The 20,419-nt window shown below is 46.7% G+C and overlaps 1 protein-coding gene across 2 annotated transcripts in view; it reads right to left on the bottom strand.

Moving 5' to 3' along the window:
- Positions 1–20,419, bottom strand: part of GMIP (GEM interacting protein) — a 109,500-nt gene that overhangs the window by 62,832 nt on the left and 26,249 nt on the right. Inside the window, exon 1 of one of the 2 annotated variants that reach the window (XM_083486274.1) lies at positions 2,168–2,753. The exons of the other annotated variant lie outside the window; for it this stretch is intronic. Within the exon in view, the coding sequence (XP_083342400.1) occupies positions 2,168–2,189 (22 nt within the window). The 5' untranslated portion in view covers positions 2,190–2,753. Of the gene's footprint in view, positions 1–2,167; positions 2,754–20,419 lie in introns of those variants that run through there. 2 annotated transcript variants of the gene reach the window in all.

The raw sequence follows: 20,419 nt of genomic DNA, 5'->3' as shown, positions 1-20,419 counted from the left end.
TTGTATACATGGGGAACAGATCCTCCCCCTGTCCTCCAAATGCTTGCTTGTTAAGCAGTGTCGACATCTATTCTGTGTGTGCCAGGCCCAGGACCGGAAATAATGTTCTAATTGAGGCAGGGAAAGATGCTGAGTTGTTTTTTTGTTTTTTGTTTTACTATTTGACACTTTCTGTGAAATGAGGTAAGAGGCGCACAAAGGGAAGTGGAACTTCTGCCTTCTTGCTGAGCACAAATGAGCTGTAAAAACATCCACCATGGAAAAAGAGAGCCAGTGCCTACGGAGCCTTGTCCTCACTGTCCGACAGAATGAAATGGAGGCCTGATAAGGGATATGAACCATTCACTTAGGTCATACAAGGGGGCTGTAGCGCAAGCTGAAACAGTGAATCAGAGGCACACAGGAACATGAACCCCTAAGAGTGCTTCGGAGAACCACACCCATCCAGTACTGAAAATGCCTTGAGGCTTTTCTCTGCGAGACTATGTACCGTAATTCCCTTCCAAAAGAGGCAATGGCGGCTTTTAAAAAGGATTAGGGAAATTCACTGAGATAATGTGTTTCAGTAACTCCTAACCCGGGTGGCTGTGTTCCCCCTCCCCTGTGGGAGGCAAGAGGTCTCTGAGCGCAGGTTGCTGGAAACAGCCAAGAGGGAGAGAGGGCTGCTCCTGCTCAGCTCCTGCTGACGGGCTTCCCATAGGCATCTGGTTGGCCACTGGAGGCGGGACTTGACTGGCCACTGGCCTAATGCAGCCAGCTCTTCTTATGACTATCGTAGCAGACTCTGGGGCTGAGAAACTATTAGCCCTGGGCTCTGCTTGTAGCACAACATTGTGATCTATGGGGTGAGGTTCCTGTATCTGAGGATTGCTGGAAGATGAATACGGTGCATGTGAGACCAAGTCAGGGAGTCAGGTCACCTGACCTCTATATCCTTCCCAGCTCTAAGATGCTCTGTGATTTTGTGTCCAATGTGTAGGTGTGTACGTACAGAAGGGCAGTTAGGCAAAAACAGCCAAGAAATGGAAATCTGTGCTGATCACAGCCCTGAGCATGGCTGGCAGGAGATGGACCGTCCTGCAAGGGCTCCTCAGGTGGCCTGAATAATTTCCACTCAAACATCTAGTGCAACAGCTGAAACAAATCTGGGGAGGAAAGTTTTCTAAAATTTCACATGTGTGTGTACATATAGAATTTCAAATCTGACATTTCTGCTACAAAACTTTAAAAGCATTAGTTTTAAAAGTTGCTTTTTTAAGTTTCAGGATTAGGGTTCCAATTAGTGTACCTAGTGCTGTGTGCACATGCCTTCAGTTTCAGAGATATAACTTAAGTGTCAGCCTTTTAAAATAAGTTTTCAAGTAACAAATATATAAAATATACGAATATATAACACCAACTACCTTTTGAGCCCTCTTCCCAACTGTGAATACAATAAGAATATAATAATGGTTTCTGAAGCAAGTAATAACTGATCCTGCTTTCTAAGTACTTCTGAAATGAACACTGCTATACTCAATCTGCCTAGTTTCATTTAGTTTCCTCTTTTTTGCACCAGCCACAACCAAGGACTGCATACCCACAGGGGCTGTATTTGCACAGCAGAGGTGGTGTTGCCCATTGCAGTACCTCTTTGTCCCAGTGGCGTAGCGTGGGTTGTCAGCACCCGGGGCAAGGCAAGTAATTTGCGCCCCCTAACCCGTGGATTTGCGCCCCCTAACCCTAACCCCAGATGTTGCGCCCGGTGCGGCCGGCCCCCCCCCCCTGCACCCCCCACGCTACGCCACTGCTTTGTCCCTTTTGCCTCAGGTTGTCTCTGGTCAAACAGGTTTTGCAGGCTGTTACTCCCCACATTTGGGGTGGAGGGAACTGTTAACTGCAGAGGACAGCTGGCTGAGTGTGTATATACACATGGTCTCTTTTGTGCTGTCTTCAGTTCCGAACAAAATCGTTGATCCCCTGGCCCTGAATAAACTGCTGATCTCATCCACTCAAGCTTCACTCTCAGAGATCCGGCCCCAAATAACAGTGAGAATTTTCCAGCAAGTGCACAACCACACCTTCAGTGCAGCCCCAGATTAGAAGCCCCAGGCCTGCCTCCTGACAGTGCACTAAGAATGAGCTTCATCCTTTTTGCTGAAATAGATCAGAAGATTGCTTCGCCTACCAGCAGGTTCAGGGTCCGCCATGGTCAAGTCCTCAGCAGGAAGCACAGGGGTGAATCCCAGCCCAACTCCCCGGACGACTCAAAAGCCACAGGCTCTGGGAGGTGGCCCCATGGCTTCTGCCTACTTTGCAGAGCCTTGCTGGTCTGCCAGAGCCCGCAGCCGCTCAGAATTTGCTGCTTCCTGCCGACAAGCATTTCCGTGTGAGGAAACTTGTTTGTCCCTTTGATTTGCATACTTTTCTTCAGCTTGCAAGAAAGAGGGCCCTGTGGCAATCCTACTGGCTTTGCTATCTGCAGCTGCACAAGGCCTCTTGGCTTTGAGGTTTTCCGAGATTAACAAACCTCACTTTCTACTCCGGGGGAAAATAAAGTAAGCATTGTAATATAATGCATTGCATGTGCTTTGCCATCTCTGAACCTGTGTTCAGTGTCTTGAGGACCTCCTGACAGAAATATGGCTGCTGGGGATGAGGTAAAAAAAGGCTACCCCCCCCCCCGGAGGGGAGGGGAAGGAAAGGGTCTTCTGGCTGGCCCCTGCCCAGCTCACATCAGCGGCCCCTCCCTTGGGCAACTGCCACCAGGGGGGCCTCTGAAGAACCCCAGATCCCATGGGGATGGAGAGGCAGCAGTTGCAGCTGCTGCTGCTTTAAAAAAAATATTCCATTGCTTTGTTAGCTTATGTTTCAATCGCTGCATATTGCTGTAATAACTTTATGTAAAGCACTTTGTGACGTCTGCCAGAAAAGCAGTATACAAATGAATGAATGAATGAATGAATGAATGAATAAATAAATAAATAAATGTGTTTGCTCTGTAAGCCAACAACTATGCAGTAATTGCAGCAAGAGAAAGTAAAAATCCAAGCATAAATAATGAAATGCATAAATTTTCTGAAACTGCTTAGACCCCCCTGGATCCTGGACACCATAAGCCATCAGTATTCATGGCACATGATTGCAGCCTTCCTGAAAGCAGCTCTGCAAAGTGGACTAGTCCTGCTCACCCCATGTGACAGCTAAAGCTAAGAAAATACTGGCTTGCTTAAAAACACCTATGATGTCTGTAACTAAGCTAAGATTTGAATGAGGGGCTTCCGATTTTATGTTCTTAGCAGCTCTACTAAACTGTACTAGCTCAATCAAGTAAAACGGGAGATAAACTGTGGCCTTTAAGAGAGAGCTGAAAACAATTTGTGAGAGACATCACTGGACTTCAACTGCTGGGTCAGAATGCATGGGCAAGGGGGGGATGGGGGGTAGCTGCCCCCCCAGTCAAGGAAAACAATAGAAATACTTAACTAACTGACCAGTCATGTCAGTTCTGCCCCCCTAACAAAAGTCATGCCCCCCCTAATAAAAATACTGGCTATGCCCATGTCAGGGTGGGGCTTTGTACTGCAGGTTCATCTATGCCCCCACCCCCATTCAGGGCTGATGGGAGCTAAGGCTTGACAATATATGGAGTTGCAAAAAGCAGTTCCACTGTTCAGGTACAAAGGAAGCAAATGAAGTGGGTCCCTAAATGCTTGTTTGGGTGAGGGTTAGGGCTCTGGGTCTGGAACTGTTGAAGGACTGCTGCCATAATGTTAAACCAGGGATGGGTCAGCTTCACTTTGGGTGGTCTTTATAAAAGAATCCCCAGGGCTCATTTCTGTGTTTTCACTTTGCAAAGGAAGAGTGCCAACTCAGGCTCTTTTACTGTTTAAAGCATAACCAATCCGAAGCTATTCTGAATATGCACTTTTGCTTCAGAACATAAAAAGGGCTAGTATTAGTACAGGATTTAGCATTTTAAAATTAATGAACAATTCTACAAGGTACTAATTTGAATGGTCCACCCGACACTTTATGGCTCTTATCCCATATTGATGGCCTTTCAGCTGATTCCCTGGTGGCTCCCTGGAATGTAGAGTTAACCAAGGCTATTGACTGCCTGGCTCCAAAGCACCCTCTCTGATTGCATGGAGCCCAGACAGCCCCATGGTTTTCTCCAGGGCTGAGGCTGATGAAACAATCACTGAGACAGCTAGAGCGCCGGTGGCAGAAAACTCATTCTGAATCGGACCAGACACAGGTTAGAGCTCAACGTTGAGCCTACCAAGTGGCGATAGCAACGGCAAAGAGGACCTTCTTCACTGCCTCTATTGCATCTGCAGAAAACAGTACCAGGAGACTCTTTCAGGCAGTCTGGAATCTAACAGATCCTTTTCACCACTGGGTTCTGGTGAGGACTCCCAAGATCTCCTGAAATGACTTTGCGAAGTTTTTTGCAGATTAAATAACTCAGATTTGGAAGGAGGTAGACTTTACCGTGGTAGCAGGGCCGGGGCAGGAGAGTGGCTCCCAGTACGTTTCCAAGCACAAGTCAAAGTGTAAGTGCTCACCTTTAAAGCCCTGCATACCTGAAGGAGCTTCCACTCCCATCTCTGAGGTCCAGCTCCAAGGGCCTTCTGGTGGTTCCCTCGCTGCAAGAAGTGAGGTTAAAGGTAGAGGGCCTTCTCAGTAGTGGCACCCTCCCTTCTGATGTTAAGGAGATAAGTAACCTCACAACCTTTAGAAGACATCTGAAGGCATCCCTATATAGAGAAGCTTTTAATGTCTGATGTTTTATTATGTTTCTGTATATTTGTGCAGACCAAGGATCAACCCAAGATCCCCCTAGTCTAGCATTCTTTGGCAGCAAATAGTAAGCAATATGGAGTCCATCTGTGGACCACAGCCGACAATTGGGAAACACTGGCTTGCCAACACTCCAACTGGAGAACAGCCTTTACCAAAGGTGTCATGGACATTGAAGATCCTTGAACTGAGGACGAAAGGGAGAAACTTGCTAAGAGGAAGGCATGTTTGGCAAATCCTCATCATGATCTACTCCCACCTGGAAACCTATGTCCCCACTGTGGAAGGACATGTGGATCCAGAATTGGCCTCCACAATCACTCACAGACTCACTGTTTGTTTTTTAATTGGGTTTTATAAACAAGAATAATGTTATAAAAACTCTGTTAAGACCATGTTCATGGAAGACAATCTTACTCAGCTACAAGTGATTGCCAAAGAAGAAAACTTTCTGCCTGCCTCTGGTATACAAAAACCTTTTCTGTGTGTGCCACAGTCACCTCTGATCAAACACGTTTTGCAGGGTTTTGAAACAATATAAAAACCTGCAAGGCCTATTTGACAGAGGCAAATGCAAAATGAACATACACACCAAGAACATACACATCAACCTACCCTTTAAACCTCCTTCAACCTCCTTTCCCTTTTTGTGGGAGCTGGGGTGCCCATCTTCAGCCTGTCTTTGAGGGCATCTCCCTATCTCCCCAAAAGCCAAAATAGGAACTGATTTACCAGGGACAAGTACCAGAAATTATGTGTGAAAAACAAAGAACATTGAAACACATGAGACTTCACACCTATGTCCATTATTTCACATCTACCTGTGCAGCCATCATGGTCAGAATTTTGCATTATTTTGAAAATGCTTACTTCTATATTAATACCAGCTCTAGGGCCTTCATGGTGTGATGGCAGGACTGCAGGACTCCCCAAGGAGCCCTCTCTCACTCTCTTTCCAAACCGGCTTTGAACTTTCAACACTTATTGAAAACATGAATGTCACTGTAGGGCCAGGGTGTTATTTTAGCAGACTTTTACAAGCTTCTTTGCACTTCACTGTGCAATGATCACATCACCTTGTGGGATAAAAGTGAAAGTGATTCCGCCTGGGGTTTGTCAAAGCCAACATATCTATACTGCATCTTGGCAAGACTGAACCCAAGACATAAAACGCTCAGAAGATATAAAGAACTGCAGGCTGATGTGGCAAAAGACTGAGTCAGGAGGACGTCATGGCACTTTCTGTCCCTACTTCTGCATTCTCAAAGCCACAGAAGACAACTCAGTAGCAACCCTCCCAAAGGCCATTTGCCAACAGACTGCTTATCTGCATAGCATTTGCGTTCTTTTTCTCCAAAAATTATATGGTGGGTGGAGTTGGGGGAACAAACCACATTCTGCATGGAAAGTTGCTGCAGCCCTGGACATTGCATGGCTGTGATCAGGGCCAGATTGAGGTTTGATGAGGCCCTCAGCTACTGAAGGTAATGGGGCCCTTTATATGTCCAGCTGTCAACAAATAATTGTCACTGTTTTTTTGTTGAATATATGCTATATGGTAATTGATGGGCCTAATAGGTATCTAAAGCCATTTGCACATAACAAATAGGAGCCGACACAACACAAAACACTGTTGCTGTATGTAGATCCTCATAGGCATCCTTGAGATGGGCACCTTCAGTTTGACATTTTCTCACTTCATGAGTGAACTAGATCTTTTTTGTCCTCTACATGAGTATCCACATTCCTTTCTTGCTTTCTGTTACTGGGAACTGTATTTTCCTACTCCTCACTTCTTACTGTGAACTTCACTAGCAGCTCACTTTGGCTGCCTGGCACTCCTCAACCACAATTTGCAACCATCCCTGCCAGGGAAAACTTTCAACTGTTTATTTTTGCTTGCTATTAAAGGCATAACATTTCTGCCTTTCCTGCACGTTTTCAGTGCAAGGCACTCCTTCCATAAACTTAACAAGCCCCTAATCTGTTTCAGGGCAGTGGTAGACCTTGGGATCACAAATTTCAGTGGTGTCCTGTGCAATGCCAAAATTTGACATCTCTCTCTCACACACCCTTGCCTTCCTTTTTTAAAATAATAATAATAATAATAATTTTTATTAACAAACCAATCAAATCACATTAATTCCAAATTACAGAGCCAAATTTTAAATTTTTGTTGGGGGTACCCATGTTTCAAGCTCCGAAAGGGATCCGGTCATCTTATTGCTCCTGCTTTGATGTTCACAATTCTGTCCAAATAATGTTCATAATTCTATCCATTCCTTCTTTGTTGTTTTCCTCATCTCTTCTTGTTTTTTTCGTATATTTTTCCTTTCTTTACTTTGTGACCTCTGATAATCTCCACAAGCGAGTTGAAAACAAGCATTTTTATAATCCTGTGTGGATTTTTCCATTCATCCAAGAGTCATATTCAGACAGCAGACGCATTTCATCACTTCCATAAAAACAATCTTCACGTCTGCTCATTAATCTTCGCAGGCCTGTCACTCCCTTCTCAATTTTCTCAGGGGGTTCTGCCAAGAGTCCGATATAATAACAAAGCCAAGGCCTCCTCCCCCTCTTAATCGTCAATCCTGGAACAAAGCCTGCCAACATGGCGACTCTCTTTTTATAACTGCGCCATTCCAAAAGCCTTTGATTCTTTTCCAGATCTCCATAAACCATGCCTTTGGTTAGTAATTCATTTCCACACAGTTTCTTAATCATCCCGCTTATAGTCAATTGTGCAACGGTAACTTCTTGGATGGATGGCGGCAAACAGATTGAGATTGAATCCTGACAAGACAGAAGTACTGTTTCTGGGGGACAGGAGGCGGGCAGGTGTGGGGGATTCCCTGGTCCTGAATGGGGTAACCGTGCCCCTGAAGGACCAGGTGCGCAGCCTGGGAGTCATTTTGGACTCACAGCTGTCCATGGAGGCACAGGTTAAATCCGTGTCCAGGGCAGCTGTGTACGAGCTCCATCTGGTACGTAGGCTGAGACCCTATCTGCCCACGGACTGCCTTGCCGGAGTGGTGCATGCTCTGGTTATCTCCCGCTTGGACTACTGCAATGCGCTCTACGTGGGGCTACCTTTGAAGGTGACCCGGAAACTACAACTAATCCAGAATGCAGCAGCCAGACTGGTGACTGGGAACGGCCGCCGAGACCATATAACACCGGTCTTGAAAGACCTACATTGGCTCCCAGTACGTTTCCGAGCACAGTTCAAAGTGTTGGTGCTGACCTTTAAAGCCCTAAACGGCCTTGGTCCAGTATACCTGAAGGAGCGTCTCCACCTCCATCGTTCTACCCGGACACTGAGGTCCAGCACCGAGGGCCTTCTGGCGGTTCCCTCACTACGAGAAGCCAAGTTACAGGGAACCAGGCAGAGGGCCTTCTCGGTAGTGGCGCCCTCCCTGTGGAACGCCCTCCCACCAGATGTCAAAGAGAACAACAACTACCAGACTTTTAGAAGACATCTGAAGGCAGCCCTGTTTAGGGAAGCTTTTAATGTTTGATGTATCATTGTATTTTAATATTCTTTTGGAAGCCGCCCAGAGTGGCTGGGGAAACCCAGCCAGATGGGCGGGGTATAAATAATAAATTATTATTATTATTATTATTATTATTATTATTATTATTATTATTCTTGGGGAGGGATTGTTAGGTAATCACATAGAGAGAAAAAAGAAAAGTCCCCCCCCTTTCTGTCCCGTTCCGACATACCGACCCTTTGATGTATCTTGAATCCAGCCCGTCGCTCAGCTTCACAGAGGTCACTTCAATTAGCAGTCTAAACTCCCGTTCTTCACTTGAAACATGTGCATTTGCTGCTCTCTCTAATTGTTATTTTGAGCTCCTGCAACCAGGTTGCGCAATCAAAGATGGCGTCGGGAGAGCCATCCCAACGAGTGCTGTGCGCCTAGTGCCCTCACCCCCTTCTTCTTTCGAACTCGGGGGTGATCTATGGCAACCGCAGGTGAAGGCAGTGTTTCCCCCATTCCCTGGGGAAACAAGGAAGGCTACATACTCCCATATTAGCCTCTTAATTGCCTCGTGTGAGACGGAGAGATGGTATTGTCGGCCATCTTCCAATGCGCCCCTAGTGGCCCCCCACACACCCTTGCCTTCCATGCTACATCATAGTTGTGGAGTCCCCTGCGGCACTCCAGAGGCTCCATGTCCAGTGTGACTGAACCAGCCACACTCTCCTAAATCCGCCTCTGTTCAGGGCTACTTTGAGGTCTGAAGGGACCATGGCAAGAACGGACCTCCTCCTCCTCCTCTGGTGGATCCCTCGTGATGATTTCACATTTCCTAGAAAGCCTGGCTGTGACACTGTACCAGATGCTCCAGGGCATTGTGGGAAAATGAATGTGGCAAATGCTTCCTCCTTCCAGCTGCTTGCTGCAGGGGCTCCAGTGCTGCTTGAGGGTGCTAGCTGCTGAGGCTGGCCCTTATTCCCTGAATGTTAATTCCATGTTCATGGCGATCCAGTTCTCACATTTCCTTTGTGGTGCAACAGTTCCTGAGATGAAGATTTGTGTGGGGTCAAGATTGCATGGGGAGCCAATTGTGTGTGGCAGCTCCCTGTGGGGAGGGGAAAGCAATTTGCACCATCATTTTCATGCAGTTGTGCTGATGAGGTCATCTAAAACACACAGACTCCTGCTCTTACTCCATGATGGCACTTATGAGAGCCAGAGAAAAGTGGCATATGTAGGCTTTGGTGAGAAGGGCATTTTACAGGCTTTGGGGATGTGGCTAATGAATGTAAATGGGGTGCGGGATCTTGGTGTAAACTTGCATCCCTGTCGAGATCACATGCTTTCACTTGCACACCTATCAGTAATAGGCTGAGGTGGGGGAAGGGTACCATAACAGTCCTATATGTGACTGGTGTTTCAATGGCTGCCGCCCAACAATATTGTTATGTCCTAAGCTTGGATCCTAGAAAAATAGGCAAGTAGGGTCCTAGAATGCAACAACTGATTGGCTTGCAGCAGCAGCCCAATCAGACCCCAGGAGGAAGCTAATCAGCCAATCAGACGGGACTCATTGTGTAAATAATGTATATAAAAGTCTGCGGTTTGGGGGGAAATTCAATCACTGTTTTACAAGCTGCAATAAAGAGCATGAAATCACTGCAGGACTCTGAGTATATTTCAAATATCAATATGAGAATTAGGCTGGAGAGGATTTAGAGGGGGAAGGAGCTGAAGAGTGTCTATTCCCAGCCCTGAAGAGAACTCCTGAGTCCCTACCCTTGTTCACATGAAGCCTCAATTCACCACAGACACTTTGACAACTTCCTCTTCAAAAATACAGTGGTACCTCGGGTTAAGAACTTAATTCATTCTGGAGGTCCGTTCTTAACCTGAAACTGTTCTTAACCTGAAGCACCACTTTAGCTAATGGGGCCTGCTGCTGCGCGATTTCTGTTCTCATCCTGAAGCAAAGTTCTTAACCTGAGCTACTATTTCTGGGTTAGCAGAGTCTGTAACCTGAAGCGTCTGTAACCTGAAGCGTCTATAACCCAAGGTACTACTGTAAAACAAAAAAACACACCAGAGGACAGCGTGGGCTGGCCTCCACTGACTTCTTTGGCGGCAATCCTCCCAAGTGAACAAGGGAGCAGGTGATCCAGAGAGGGGTTTTCTTAAAATCTTGATGTTGAGCTCCTTTACATGGGTTTCCCACCCACTCCCAGTTTCTGCCTCACTTCTTAATTTCAACAAGGAGCAAGTTCCCCTCCCCCAGTTCCACTAAAAATAAGGCTAAATCTCCTACCTTGTATGCATAATTACACACATTATCCTATGCATAATAATAGATGCATATGCACTCCAGGTTTCTTAAACTGACCATATACCTAAAGGGATACATACAACAATGCATATGTATAACTATAAAAATGTGTACATATTAACATACTCATAACTGCAGAAATGTAGTACAGAAATACAACTCTTTTATGCATATTATATGAGTTGCCGAAATTGTAAGGTAAAAAAATTCCTTTCAGTAGCACCTTAAAGACCAACTAAGTTAGTTCTTGGTATGAGCTTTCGTGTGCATGCACACTTCTTCAGATACGAAGAAGTATCTGAAGAAGTGTGCATGCACACGAAAGCTCATACCAAGAACTAACTTAGTTGGTCTTTAAGGTGCTACTGAAAGGAATTTTTTTATTTTGACTATGGCAGACCAACACGGCTACCGGTATCTGAAGAAGTGTGCATGCACACGAAAGCTCATACCAAGAACTAACTTAGTTGGTCTTTAAGGTGCTACTGAAAGGAATTTTTTTATTTTGACTATGGCAGACCAACACGGCTACCTATCTACTACCGAAATTGTAAGGGTATTAGTGGGTTGGGAAAGGAGAACACTGATATTAACAAGGGAGGCCAGCATGGGGCTTGGGATCACCACTGTTGAGGGATGAGGGAGGTATGGCGGTGGGGGCAAATATTATAAGTGAAGGGGTTTAAGATACAGATACAGTGGTGCCTCGCAAGACGAAATTAATTCGTTCCGCAATTCTCTTCGTCTTGCGGTTTTTTCGTCTTGCGATGCACGGTTTCCCATAGGAATGCATTGAAAATCAATTAATGCGTTCCTAGGGAAACCACCTTCAGACCAGGCCCGGGGACAGTCTGTCCCCGGACCTCTTCTGAAGGCTGGGGGGGGGGACAAGGGCTTTTCTTCCCACCCCCAGCATTTTAAAAAACCCTGGGACAGCGGAGGACTTCTCCGCTGTGCGGGGCTATCTTAAAATGCTGGCGAGCGGCATTTTAAAATCGCTCCGGACAGCGGAGGACTTCTCCGCTGTCCGGGGCGATTTAAAAGCCCCTGGGAAGGCAGGCAGGGGGGACAAAGACTTTCGCCCCCTGCCCGCCTTCAGAAGGTGTTCCCGCCCCCCGCCCCACTTCGGAACAGCTTTCCGAAGTGGGGCGGCGGGGCCAGGTGTCCCCGCCCCCCCCGCCCCACTTCGGAACAGCTTTCCGAAGTGGGGCGGCGGGGCCAGGTGTCCCCGCCCCCCCCGCCCCACTTCGGAACAGCTTTCCGAAGTGGGGCGGCGGGGGCGGGTGTCCCCGCCTGCCCGCCCCACTTCGGAACAGCTTTCCGAAGTGGGGCGGCGGGGGCGGGTGTCCCCGCCCCCCGCCCCACTTCGGAACAGCTTTCCGAAGTGGGGCGGCGGGGCCGGGTGTCCCCGCCCCCCGCCCCACTTCGGAACAGCTTTCCGAAGTGGGGCGGCGGGGGCGGGTGTCGCGGATCTCTCCTGCCTTCAAAAGCCGTCCGGGATAGCAGGAAGCGCTTCCCTGCTATCCCGGACTGCTTTTAAAATGCTGGCCCTGGGGAGCAAAGCCTTTTGGCCCCCGCCAGCCTTCCTGGACCTCTTCTGAAGGCCGGAGGGGGGGGGAAAGGCTTTGCTCCCCACCGCTAGCATTTAAAAGAGGTCCCCGGAGATTTCCCTATGGGCTTTCGTCTTGCGAAGCAAGCCCATAGGGGAATTCGTCTTGCGAGGCAAATCGCGGACGAAAAAACCTTTCGTCTAGCGAGTTTTTTGTCTTGCGAGGCATTCGTCTTGCGGGGCACTACTGTATGCTTGAACCTCTTCCAATCTGCACCCCATCTCAAGGGATGAAGGTAGGCTGAGCAGGGATTTCCCACCTCCATCACTGGTGCTGTGCAATGCCAGGTCTATAGGCAATAAAACTGCCACCCTGCAAGACTTCTTAATCTCGCAGGGGGCTGATCTGGCTTGTGTGACAGAGACCGGGGTGTGCGAAGGCGAAACAGTCGCCTTGTGCGAGATGGCACACCCAGGTTTCTCCATCCTCCACCAATTGCGGACTGGAGGGAGGGTGGTGCTGTTAATCTGGGATTGCCCTTTCAGGGCTCTGCCAGCGCCATCGATCTCCGGCATAGAATATGTTGGCCTGGTGTGGGGCACTGAGGAGAGCCTGGCTGTCTGGCTGCTGTACCGACCACCTAGTGCACTGGCAGCCACCCTGTCAGACCTACGGGAGGTAGCGGCAGGCTGGGCCCTGGAGTTCCCTAACCTATTAGTTTGGGGAGACTTCAACATCCACGCAGATGCTGCCCCCACCTCACAGGCTCTGGACCTGGTGTCTTCCATGGCACCACTAGGGCTCTCCCAGTTTGTTTCAGGCCCCACACATCAAGCAGGCCACACACTGGATTTGATCTTTGGCGTAGGTATAGTTGTGAGTATGTCCTCCCCTGTGGTCTGATCACTACACTCTGAAAGCCAGGATTGACTCCCCACCCCCACCCCCACTTGAGTGGCGAGCCTATTTGGCCCCGCCCATGGAGGCTGTTGGATCCTGATGGATTCCGTCAGGCCTTGCGGGACCCTGCCCCCCAGTGGCTCATTAGATGAGCTCATTGAGGGCTGGAATACCTGGCTCTTGGCGGCCATTAATGAGATCACACCGAGGCACCCTCTGCGACCCTGCCGAAACTGGGGCCCCATGGTTTACCAAGGAGCTCCAGAAAATGAAGTGGAACCTGAGATGGCTAGAGCAAGTATGGCGGCGTGCTCACGACGGAGCCTCAAGAACATCTTATAGGACACTTATGAAAGCCTATGAGATGGCAGTGAAAGCTGCTAAGAAGTCCTACTTCTCAGCTTCCATTGCATCCGCTAGCTCTCGCCCGGCACAACTTTTTAGTATAATTAGATCGTTAATGTCCCTGGAGGGACAGCAAACTTAAATATGAATTTGACTCAGCTGTGAGGCATTTGGATACAGTAACAGAACTGAAGGCCCCTCCACTGTCTTCAGGTCCAGTACTGGACCACTTCGATCAGATACTCCCAGCCGATGTGGACAAATTACTCTGAGCTGGAAGGCCCATCACTTGCCCCCTTGACCCGTGCCCGTCTTGGCTGATTAGAGCGTGCCCAGACGAGGTGTGGGTCCCTCTGGGTGACATCATCAATCTGTCCCTCAGTACGGGGACATTCCCAGGGGCAGTTGTGTGTCTGCTCTTAAAGAAAACACCATTAGATCCTTTAGATCTATCCAATTACTGCCTGGTTTCGAATCTTTCGTACCTGGGTAAGATAATTGAAAAAGCTGCTGCTGAACAGCTTGGTATTTTTCTGGATGAAACATTGGCTTTGGATCCATTTCAGTCTGGCTTTCGCCCTGGTCATGAAACCAAGATGGCCCTGGTCGCTCTAACAGATTATCTCCATAGGCAGCTGGACTGGGATGGGGCGGGGCTGCTGGTTCTTTTAGATCTGTCAGCATCCTTCAACATGGTCGATCACGAATTATTCGACCACTGCCTTGCCGACGTGGGGATTCAGGGCACAGCCCTACTATGGCTGCACTCTTCCCTGTCAGGTCTGGGACAGAGGGTGGCATTAGGGGAGGAGTTGTCATCGCAGATGCTCCCCAATGCTCTTTAACATCTTTATGTGCCCTCTTGCCCAGCTTGTTCGGAGCTTTGGGCTGGGCTGTCATCAGTACGCTGATGACACCCAACTTTATCTGTTGATGGACGGCTATCCTGACTCAGCCCCAGACACATTGACCAGATGTTTGGAAGCTGTGGCTGGATGGCTGTGTGGGAGCCGGTTGAAGTTAAATCCTTTGAAGACAGAGGTCCTCTGGCTGGGTTGGGGTGACATGGGGTTGGGGGCCAACTCCCACCTCTTATAGGGGCTCAATTAGTGCCAGTGCCTTCCGTCAAGAGTTTGGGTGTAACTTTCGACGCCTCCCTTTCTATGTAGGCACAGGTTGCAGCCACAGCAAAGGCAGAATTTTTCCACCTCCACCATGCTAAGCAGCTGGTCCCTTACCTCTCCTGCCCTGATCTTGCCACTGTGATCCATGCGACGGTCAATTCCAGGCTCAATTATTGTAATCCACTCTATGTGGGGCTGCCCTTGAAGCTGACCGAGAAATTCCAACGGGTGCAGAATGCTGTGGCGAGGCTCCTTAGAAGGCCCTCACCACAGGATCACATTCATCCAGTGCTACACCAGCTGCACTGGCTCCCGGTGGAGTACAGGATCAGGTTTAAGGTGCTGGTTTAAATCTTTAAAGCACTTGAACCTAGGGGACTACCTCTCCTGGCATGCCCTGCGGAGGACCTTACGGTCCACAAATAATAACACCTTGGAGGTCCCAGGCCTCAAAGAGGTCAGACTGGCCTTGACCAGAGCCAGGGTCTTTTCAGCCTTTTCTTGTGGTGGAATGCCTTGTCGCAAGAGACCAGGGCCCTGCGGTATCTGACATCTTTCCACAGGGCCTGCAAAACGGAGCTCTTCTGCCAGGCCTTTGGTCGGGGCCCAGTCCGACCCCTCCCTCTTTTTATAAGACCCTGCATGTACAGTAAGTGGCCTCCCTAACTCCTCCCACTGACTCATAGAAGATCAGCACAAATAATTGGGCCTGGGGAGCACTTAATGTTCCAAGCCCCTAGAGTTATAATTCGTGGGTTGCTATCTGATTTTATTCTGATCTTAATTTGATTTTAAGCTGTATTTTAATCGATTGGTTGACAATGTTTTCAATGTATTATACACTTTGATGTTAGCCGCCCTGAGCCTGGTCCTAACCGGGGAGGGCGGGGTATAAATCATCATCATCATCATCATCATTATCATTATTTGTATACTGTACATAATTATGTACTAATTATGCTTTAAACCAAAAACCAAAAAAACACCCAACAATCCATGAGTGGCTCCCATATAAACAGGTTATTGATACAAGAGGCAGTCTGATGCAAGCAAATGTTGACCAGGTTGAAATCACCAAATTCCTTGTTGAAATCAGTTTAAAAGAGATTCCCCCTCCATCCCTACATGTGATTTTTGCTTAAAAGGAGAACAGGAAAGAGGTTTAGGGAAACCCAAGTAACCCTGATATAAGTATCAACCCAACACTTGATTGCAAACGAATTTAATCCAGGCGATCCCTAGCTGCCACCATCACATCTACAGTACAAAGAATCTGGCACCTTGTGTAACATGGTGAAAGCGTGAAGCCCTTCCATTCATTTGCATTTAGACAAGGCAGCAAGCCTTCTGGTGGTTGGAAGGGCTAAGAATCCAGTGACACAAAAGAACGCAACACTGGCATCTTGACTAAAATTAAGGTGAAGGAAATTGGCACCAGGGTGGCGCTGTGGGTAAAACCTCAGCGCCTAGGACTTGCCGATCGCATGGTCGGCGGTTCGAATCCCTGCGGCGGGGTGAGCTCCCATCGTTTGGTCCCAGCTCCTGCCCACCTAGCAGTTCGAAAGCACCCTTAAGTGCAAGTAGATAAATAGGGACCGCTTACCAGCGGGAAGGTAAACAGTGTTCCGTGTGCTGCTCTGGTGCCGGTTCGCCAGAGCAGCTTCGTCACGCTGGCCACATGACCCGGAGGTGTCTGCGGACAGTGCTGGCTCCCGGCCTCTAGAGTGAGATGAGTGCACAACCCTAGAGTCTGGCAAGACTGGCCCGTACGGGCAGGGGTACCTTTACCTTTACCAATTCTAATGCCAGGATGGTGGTACTTGCAGAATTAATTATTTTGTGAATTCCAATATGAACTGACTTGACGCACACCTCCTAGACCAATGTACAGATCAGGACATTTGACATTTGCAATGTAGTTCAGCTTAAAAAACTTACCAAGATGCATATAAAAATTGTAGTAATGTGCATTTTGTGAGAAAATATGTTCAATATTTGATGCAGATACAGGACAGAACAAGCTTGTGAATGAACATAAATGAAACTGAAAAGGGAGTTACATCACCCAAAATTAACTTGTTCTCCAGGATTTCACATTGGCTGATTTTGACCTGGTTGGATTTTAAAACCCTATACATCATGGGATGACCCCCAGAGACCTTTTGAAGGAGTCTCCTGATTGCACCCCTGCAATCAGCTGCATTTGTTCTCCCATCCTTTTGGTTTTGTGACCCTATTGGTCCACTTCTCTTACACTACTTTAGTTCACATCCTGAGAAAAATTATGATGCATCTTGACCCCAGCCCTGTTTTGACTACTCATCTGAAAGTTTGCAGAAATGCCTATGAGTAACTTTCCTCCCAGCTGTGTACATATATTCACATATTGTATCCGTGTTATTCAACATCAGCAATAAGTTCAATTAAATGCAGATTGGTCACATGTTTTGTCAGCCATTCTTTGTCATGGTGACAAGAAGGAAAGGCCACTCTTTTATATATAAATAATTTTTATTAATTTCCAATTATTAAAATCCAATATAAACCACATTTTATCAATGTCAAATTACAATTCAGATTCAAATATACCGGTATATCAATTATAAAGCCAATTATACATTTTGTATGACTTCCCGCATGCTAGATTTCAAGGTGAGATGATTTTACTTCATCCTGCTTCCAAGTCTTAATTAATATAATTACATTCATTCTTGATCTTAATCTCTCATCAGCAGCTACAGTTCTGTTTTTTAAAATATATATATTTTTAATAAAGATTTCTTGGTTTACAAAAGTATGTGCAATGTTTCTTTTTTCAAGTTACATTTTCTACAGATCAGTTTCATTTGTTGAGACATTAGTGTTACATTAGGAAGAAAAGGGGGAAAGAGGTGGAGGGGGCCATGGTGAGTGGAGGTGGGGTCAGGCGGCAATGCTTCTATTCTACTTAGTGTATGTGTGGGGTTTTGTGTCAGCATCACTTGTGTGGGTTCTCTTTACTATTTGCTTGTATTTCTTTGGTGGTGAGAGAAGTTGGGGTTGGCCTAGGGTGTGGTTGCTTGTTTGTGATTGGCTGTGGTGAACTTTGTTTTTGTGTGTAAGTGGGATGTGTGATTGATTTGTATGCTGTCGGTGGATTCTTGTCATTGTCTTGTTGGGCTGTGTATGTAATAAAGGGGAACCATACGGGGGTGAAGGCATCTTCTTTTATTTGTCCCCGTGTCAGTTTCAGTTTGTTGGTTGGTTTTTCTAGTAAGGCTGTTTCCCATACTATTTGGTACCATTGGTCCATGCTTACTCCTGACAGGTCCTTCCTGTCAGGCTTCCAGTGTCTGGCTATGGTGTTTCTGGCTGCTGAGAGTAGGTGGGTCATGAGTTCTTTGTGGTGTAAATGGGCATTGTTGTCTTGGAAGATGTTTAGGAGGGCCAGTTCTGGGGTGACTTCTATTATTATTTTTTAAATAATTTTTATTAACCGGCCAATCAAATCAAATTAAGTCACATCACATAAGTTCCGAATTACAAAGCCGAATTTTAAATTTTGTTGGGGGGACCCATATTTCAAGATCCGAAGGGGGATTCTGATCATCTTCTTACTACTGCATTAATGTCCAAATCAGACCAAATCAGTCCAAACAGAGTTCATAATTCTATCCAGTCTTATCTTGCTGTTTCCACATCACATCTTGTTCATATATTTTCTCTTTTTTCTTTATGATCTCTTCTGGTAGTCTCCTTAAGCAGATAAACACCAATATTAATCCTGTGTGAATTTTTCCGTTCTTCCAATCCTCAAATCGAGATGGTTTCCATATATCATCACCTTCATAGATAACATCACTCTTTCCATCATTATCTCGCAAAACTGTCGCTCTTGAGTCCCTCTGAGGAGTTTCACCCACAGTATAAAAGCAACTCTATTTCTCTATTTCTCCTCCCAGACTCAAAACCTCCAACAGAACTTCCCAATATGGCGACGACAATTTTAACTGCGTCATTCCAGAGCTCTTGTACATTCCACGCTCTTCTTAAAACATGCTTTGGTTCGAAAGTTTATCTCCACACAGTCTTAAATCCACAGCTTAAGTCCTTAAAATGACATTTATGACTCGTGAGGGGCGGGGATTCTTGTTTAATCACATAAGGAAGGAAAGGAAAGTTCCCCCCTCCCCCATCAGTCATTTGCCATACCGTATCTTGGTGTATCTTCTCATGATTTATTCTTGTCTTGTTTTATCAGAGATCTCTTCTGTCAGCAGTCTTTACTCCCCCTTCTTCGTTGAAATATGTGCATTTAGCTTCATCCAAATTGTTTCTTTTGAAGTTCTTGCAGCTAGTGGCGCGGATCAGGGACGGCGTCCAGGAGTGCCGGAATCCCACAGGAGGGCTTTGTGCCTAGTGCCCCCATCCCCACAAATTTGGGGGTGGTGTAGGGCACAGCAGGCAAGGGCAGTCCCCCCCCACCATCCTGGGGGGGGGTAAGGAGGCTAATTATCTGGGGTGACTTCTAATACTTGCTTAGTTATTTTGCATATTTCTTGTATGATTGATGTCCAGAAGAGTTGGATTTTAGGGCATTCCCAACACATGTGTAGGTATGTGCCTGTGTAGCTGCATCCTCTAGCATTTTGGTGAGGTTCCTGGGCATATTAGCTTTAGTTTCCATGGTGTTAGGTAACACTTGTAAGTGTTTTTCAGAGTGAGTTCTTTTCTTTTCGCTGATATGGATTTAAAGGGAGGTTTAGACTACATTCTGGTCCATTGAGTGGGGTTAATCTCATAGCCTATGTCATCCTCCCATTGTTTTTTGATTACATATAGGGGGTTTGTGGGATTTTGGAGTAGTATTTTGTATATTGTGGATACTATCCCTTTGCTGTGCCCCTTTGTTGTTAGGGGGAGGTTTTTGAAGGTTGTCAAGGGCCTAGTTGCTGCTGATTTTACTACTGGATTATTTAAAAGGGCATGTAATTGGTAAAATAATGTTAGCCAGGGCACTTGGGTGTCCCCTAGTTTGTTTTGTATTTCTTGTGTTGATATGGCAAGCCTTTGGTTTGCCAGGTTTTTATCTGGAGAAAACCTCCAGATAAAAACCTGGTGTTTCCAGATGTTGCAATAATGAAATAGTGGGTTTTGTGCCAGGGGAATTAGTGGGGATGGGGTTGGGGACAGTTTACCTACTTCTTCTTTCCATGCTTTAAGCATGGTCTGTGTGAACCTGTTTAGTGTTGTGAGAATTTTCCTTAGTTTATTTGGGAGGAATGGGTATGCTGTGGTGCGGGTATTTTCAATTGTGTCCCTCTCCAGGTGTAACCATTGTTTTATCTCATCTTCCAGTATATACAGGATTATGGCGTACTTGGATGGTGATGGAATATGCTTCTATGTTGGGGATTCCCCATCCTCCCTCAGAGGAGGGGAGGGGCAGGTATTTGGGACTTATTCTTGGTTTTTTGTGTGGAAAGATAAGTGAGTGTAGTTTTCTTCTGCCACTTGTGAAGTTGGGCTGGGGGGATCCAGATTGGGAGGGTTTTTAATAGGTAGGTTAGTTTGGGGTGATCATTTTGATCATGGTTATTTTGTCTGAGAGAGTGAAGTTGGTGTTGTTCCATCTCTTCAGACCTTTGTTGTAGTAGTGGAGGTATGATTTGTTGAGGTTTCTGGCTATTTGTACCCCTAGGTATCTGAACTTTGTGTGGCAAAGTTTTATCTTGGTGATGTTGGTAAATTCTTTTTGGGTATGAGGGGGGCGTGTTGAAGCACATAGCTTCAGATTTTGCAAAATTTACCCATATGCTCAACACCATTGCAAATGTGTTGAGTTCTCTGATTAGGGAGGTTGCTGTGTTTATGGTGTCTGGTGTTGTGACCATTAGGTCGTATGCAAAAAGCCCTCATTTATAG

The sequence above is a fragment of the Podarcis liolepis genome (assembly GCF_965112155.1).
Source record: "Podarcis liolepis genome assembly, chromosome: 2".
NCBI lineage: Eukaryota > Metazoa > Chordata > Lepidosauria > Squamata > Lacertidae > Podarcis > Podarcis liolepis.
This window is presented reverse-complemented; position numbering and strand designations above follow the sequence as displayed.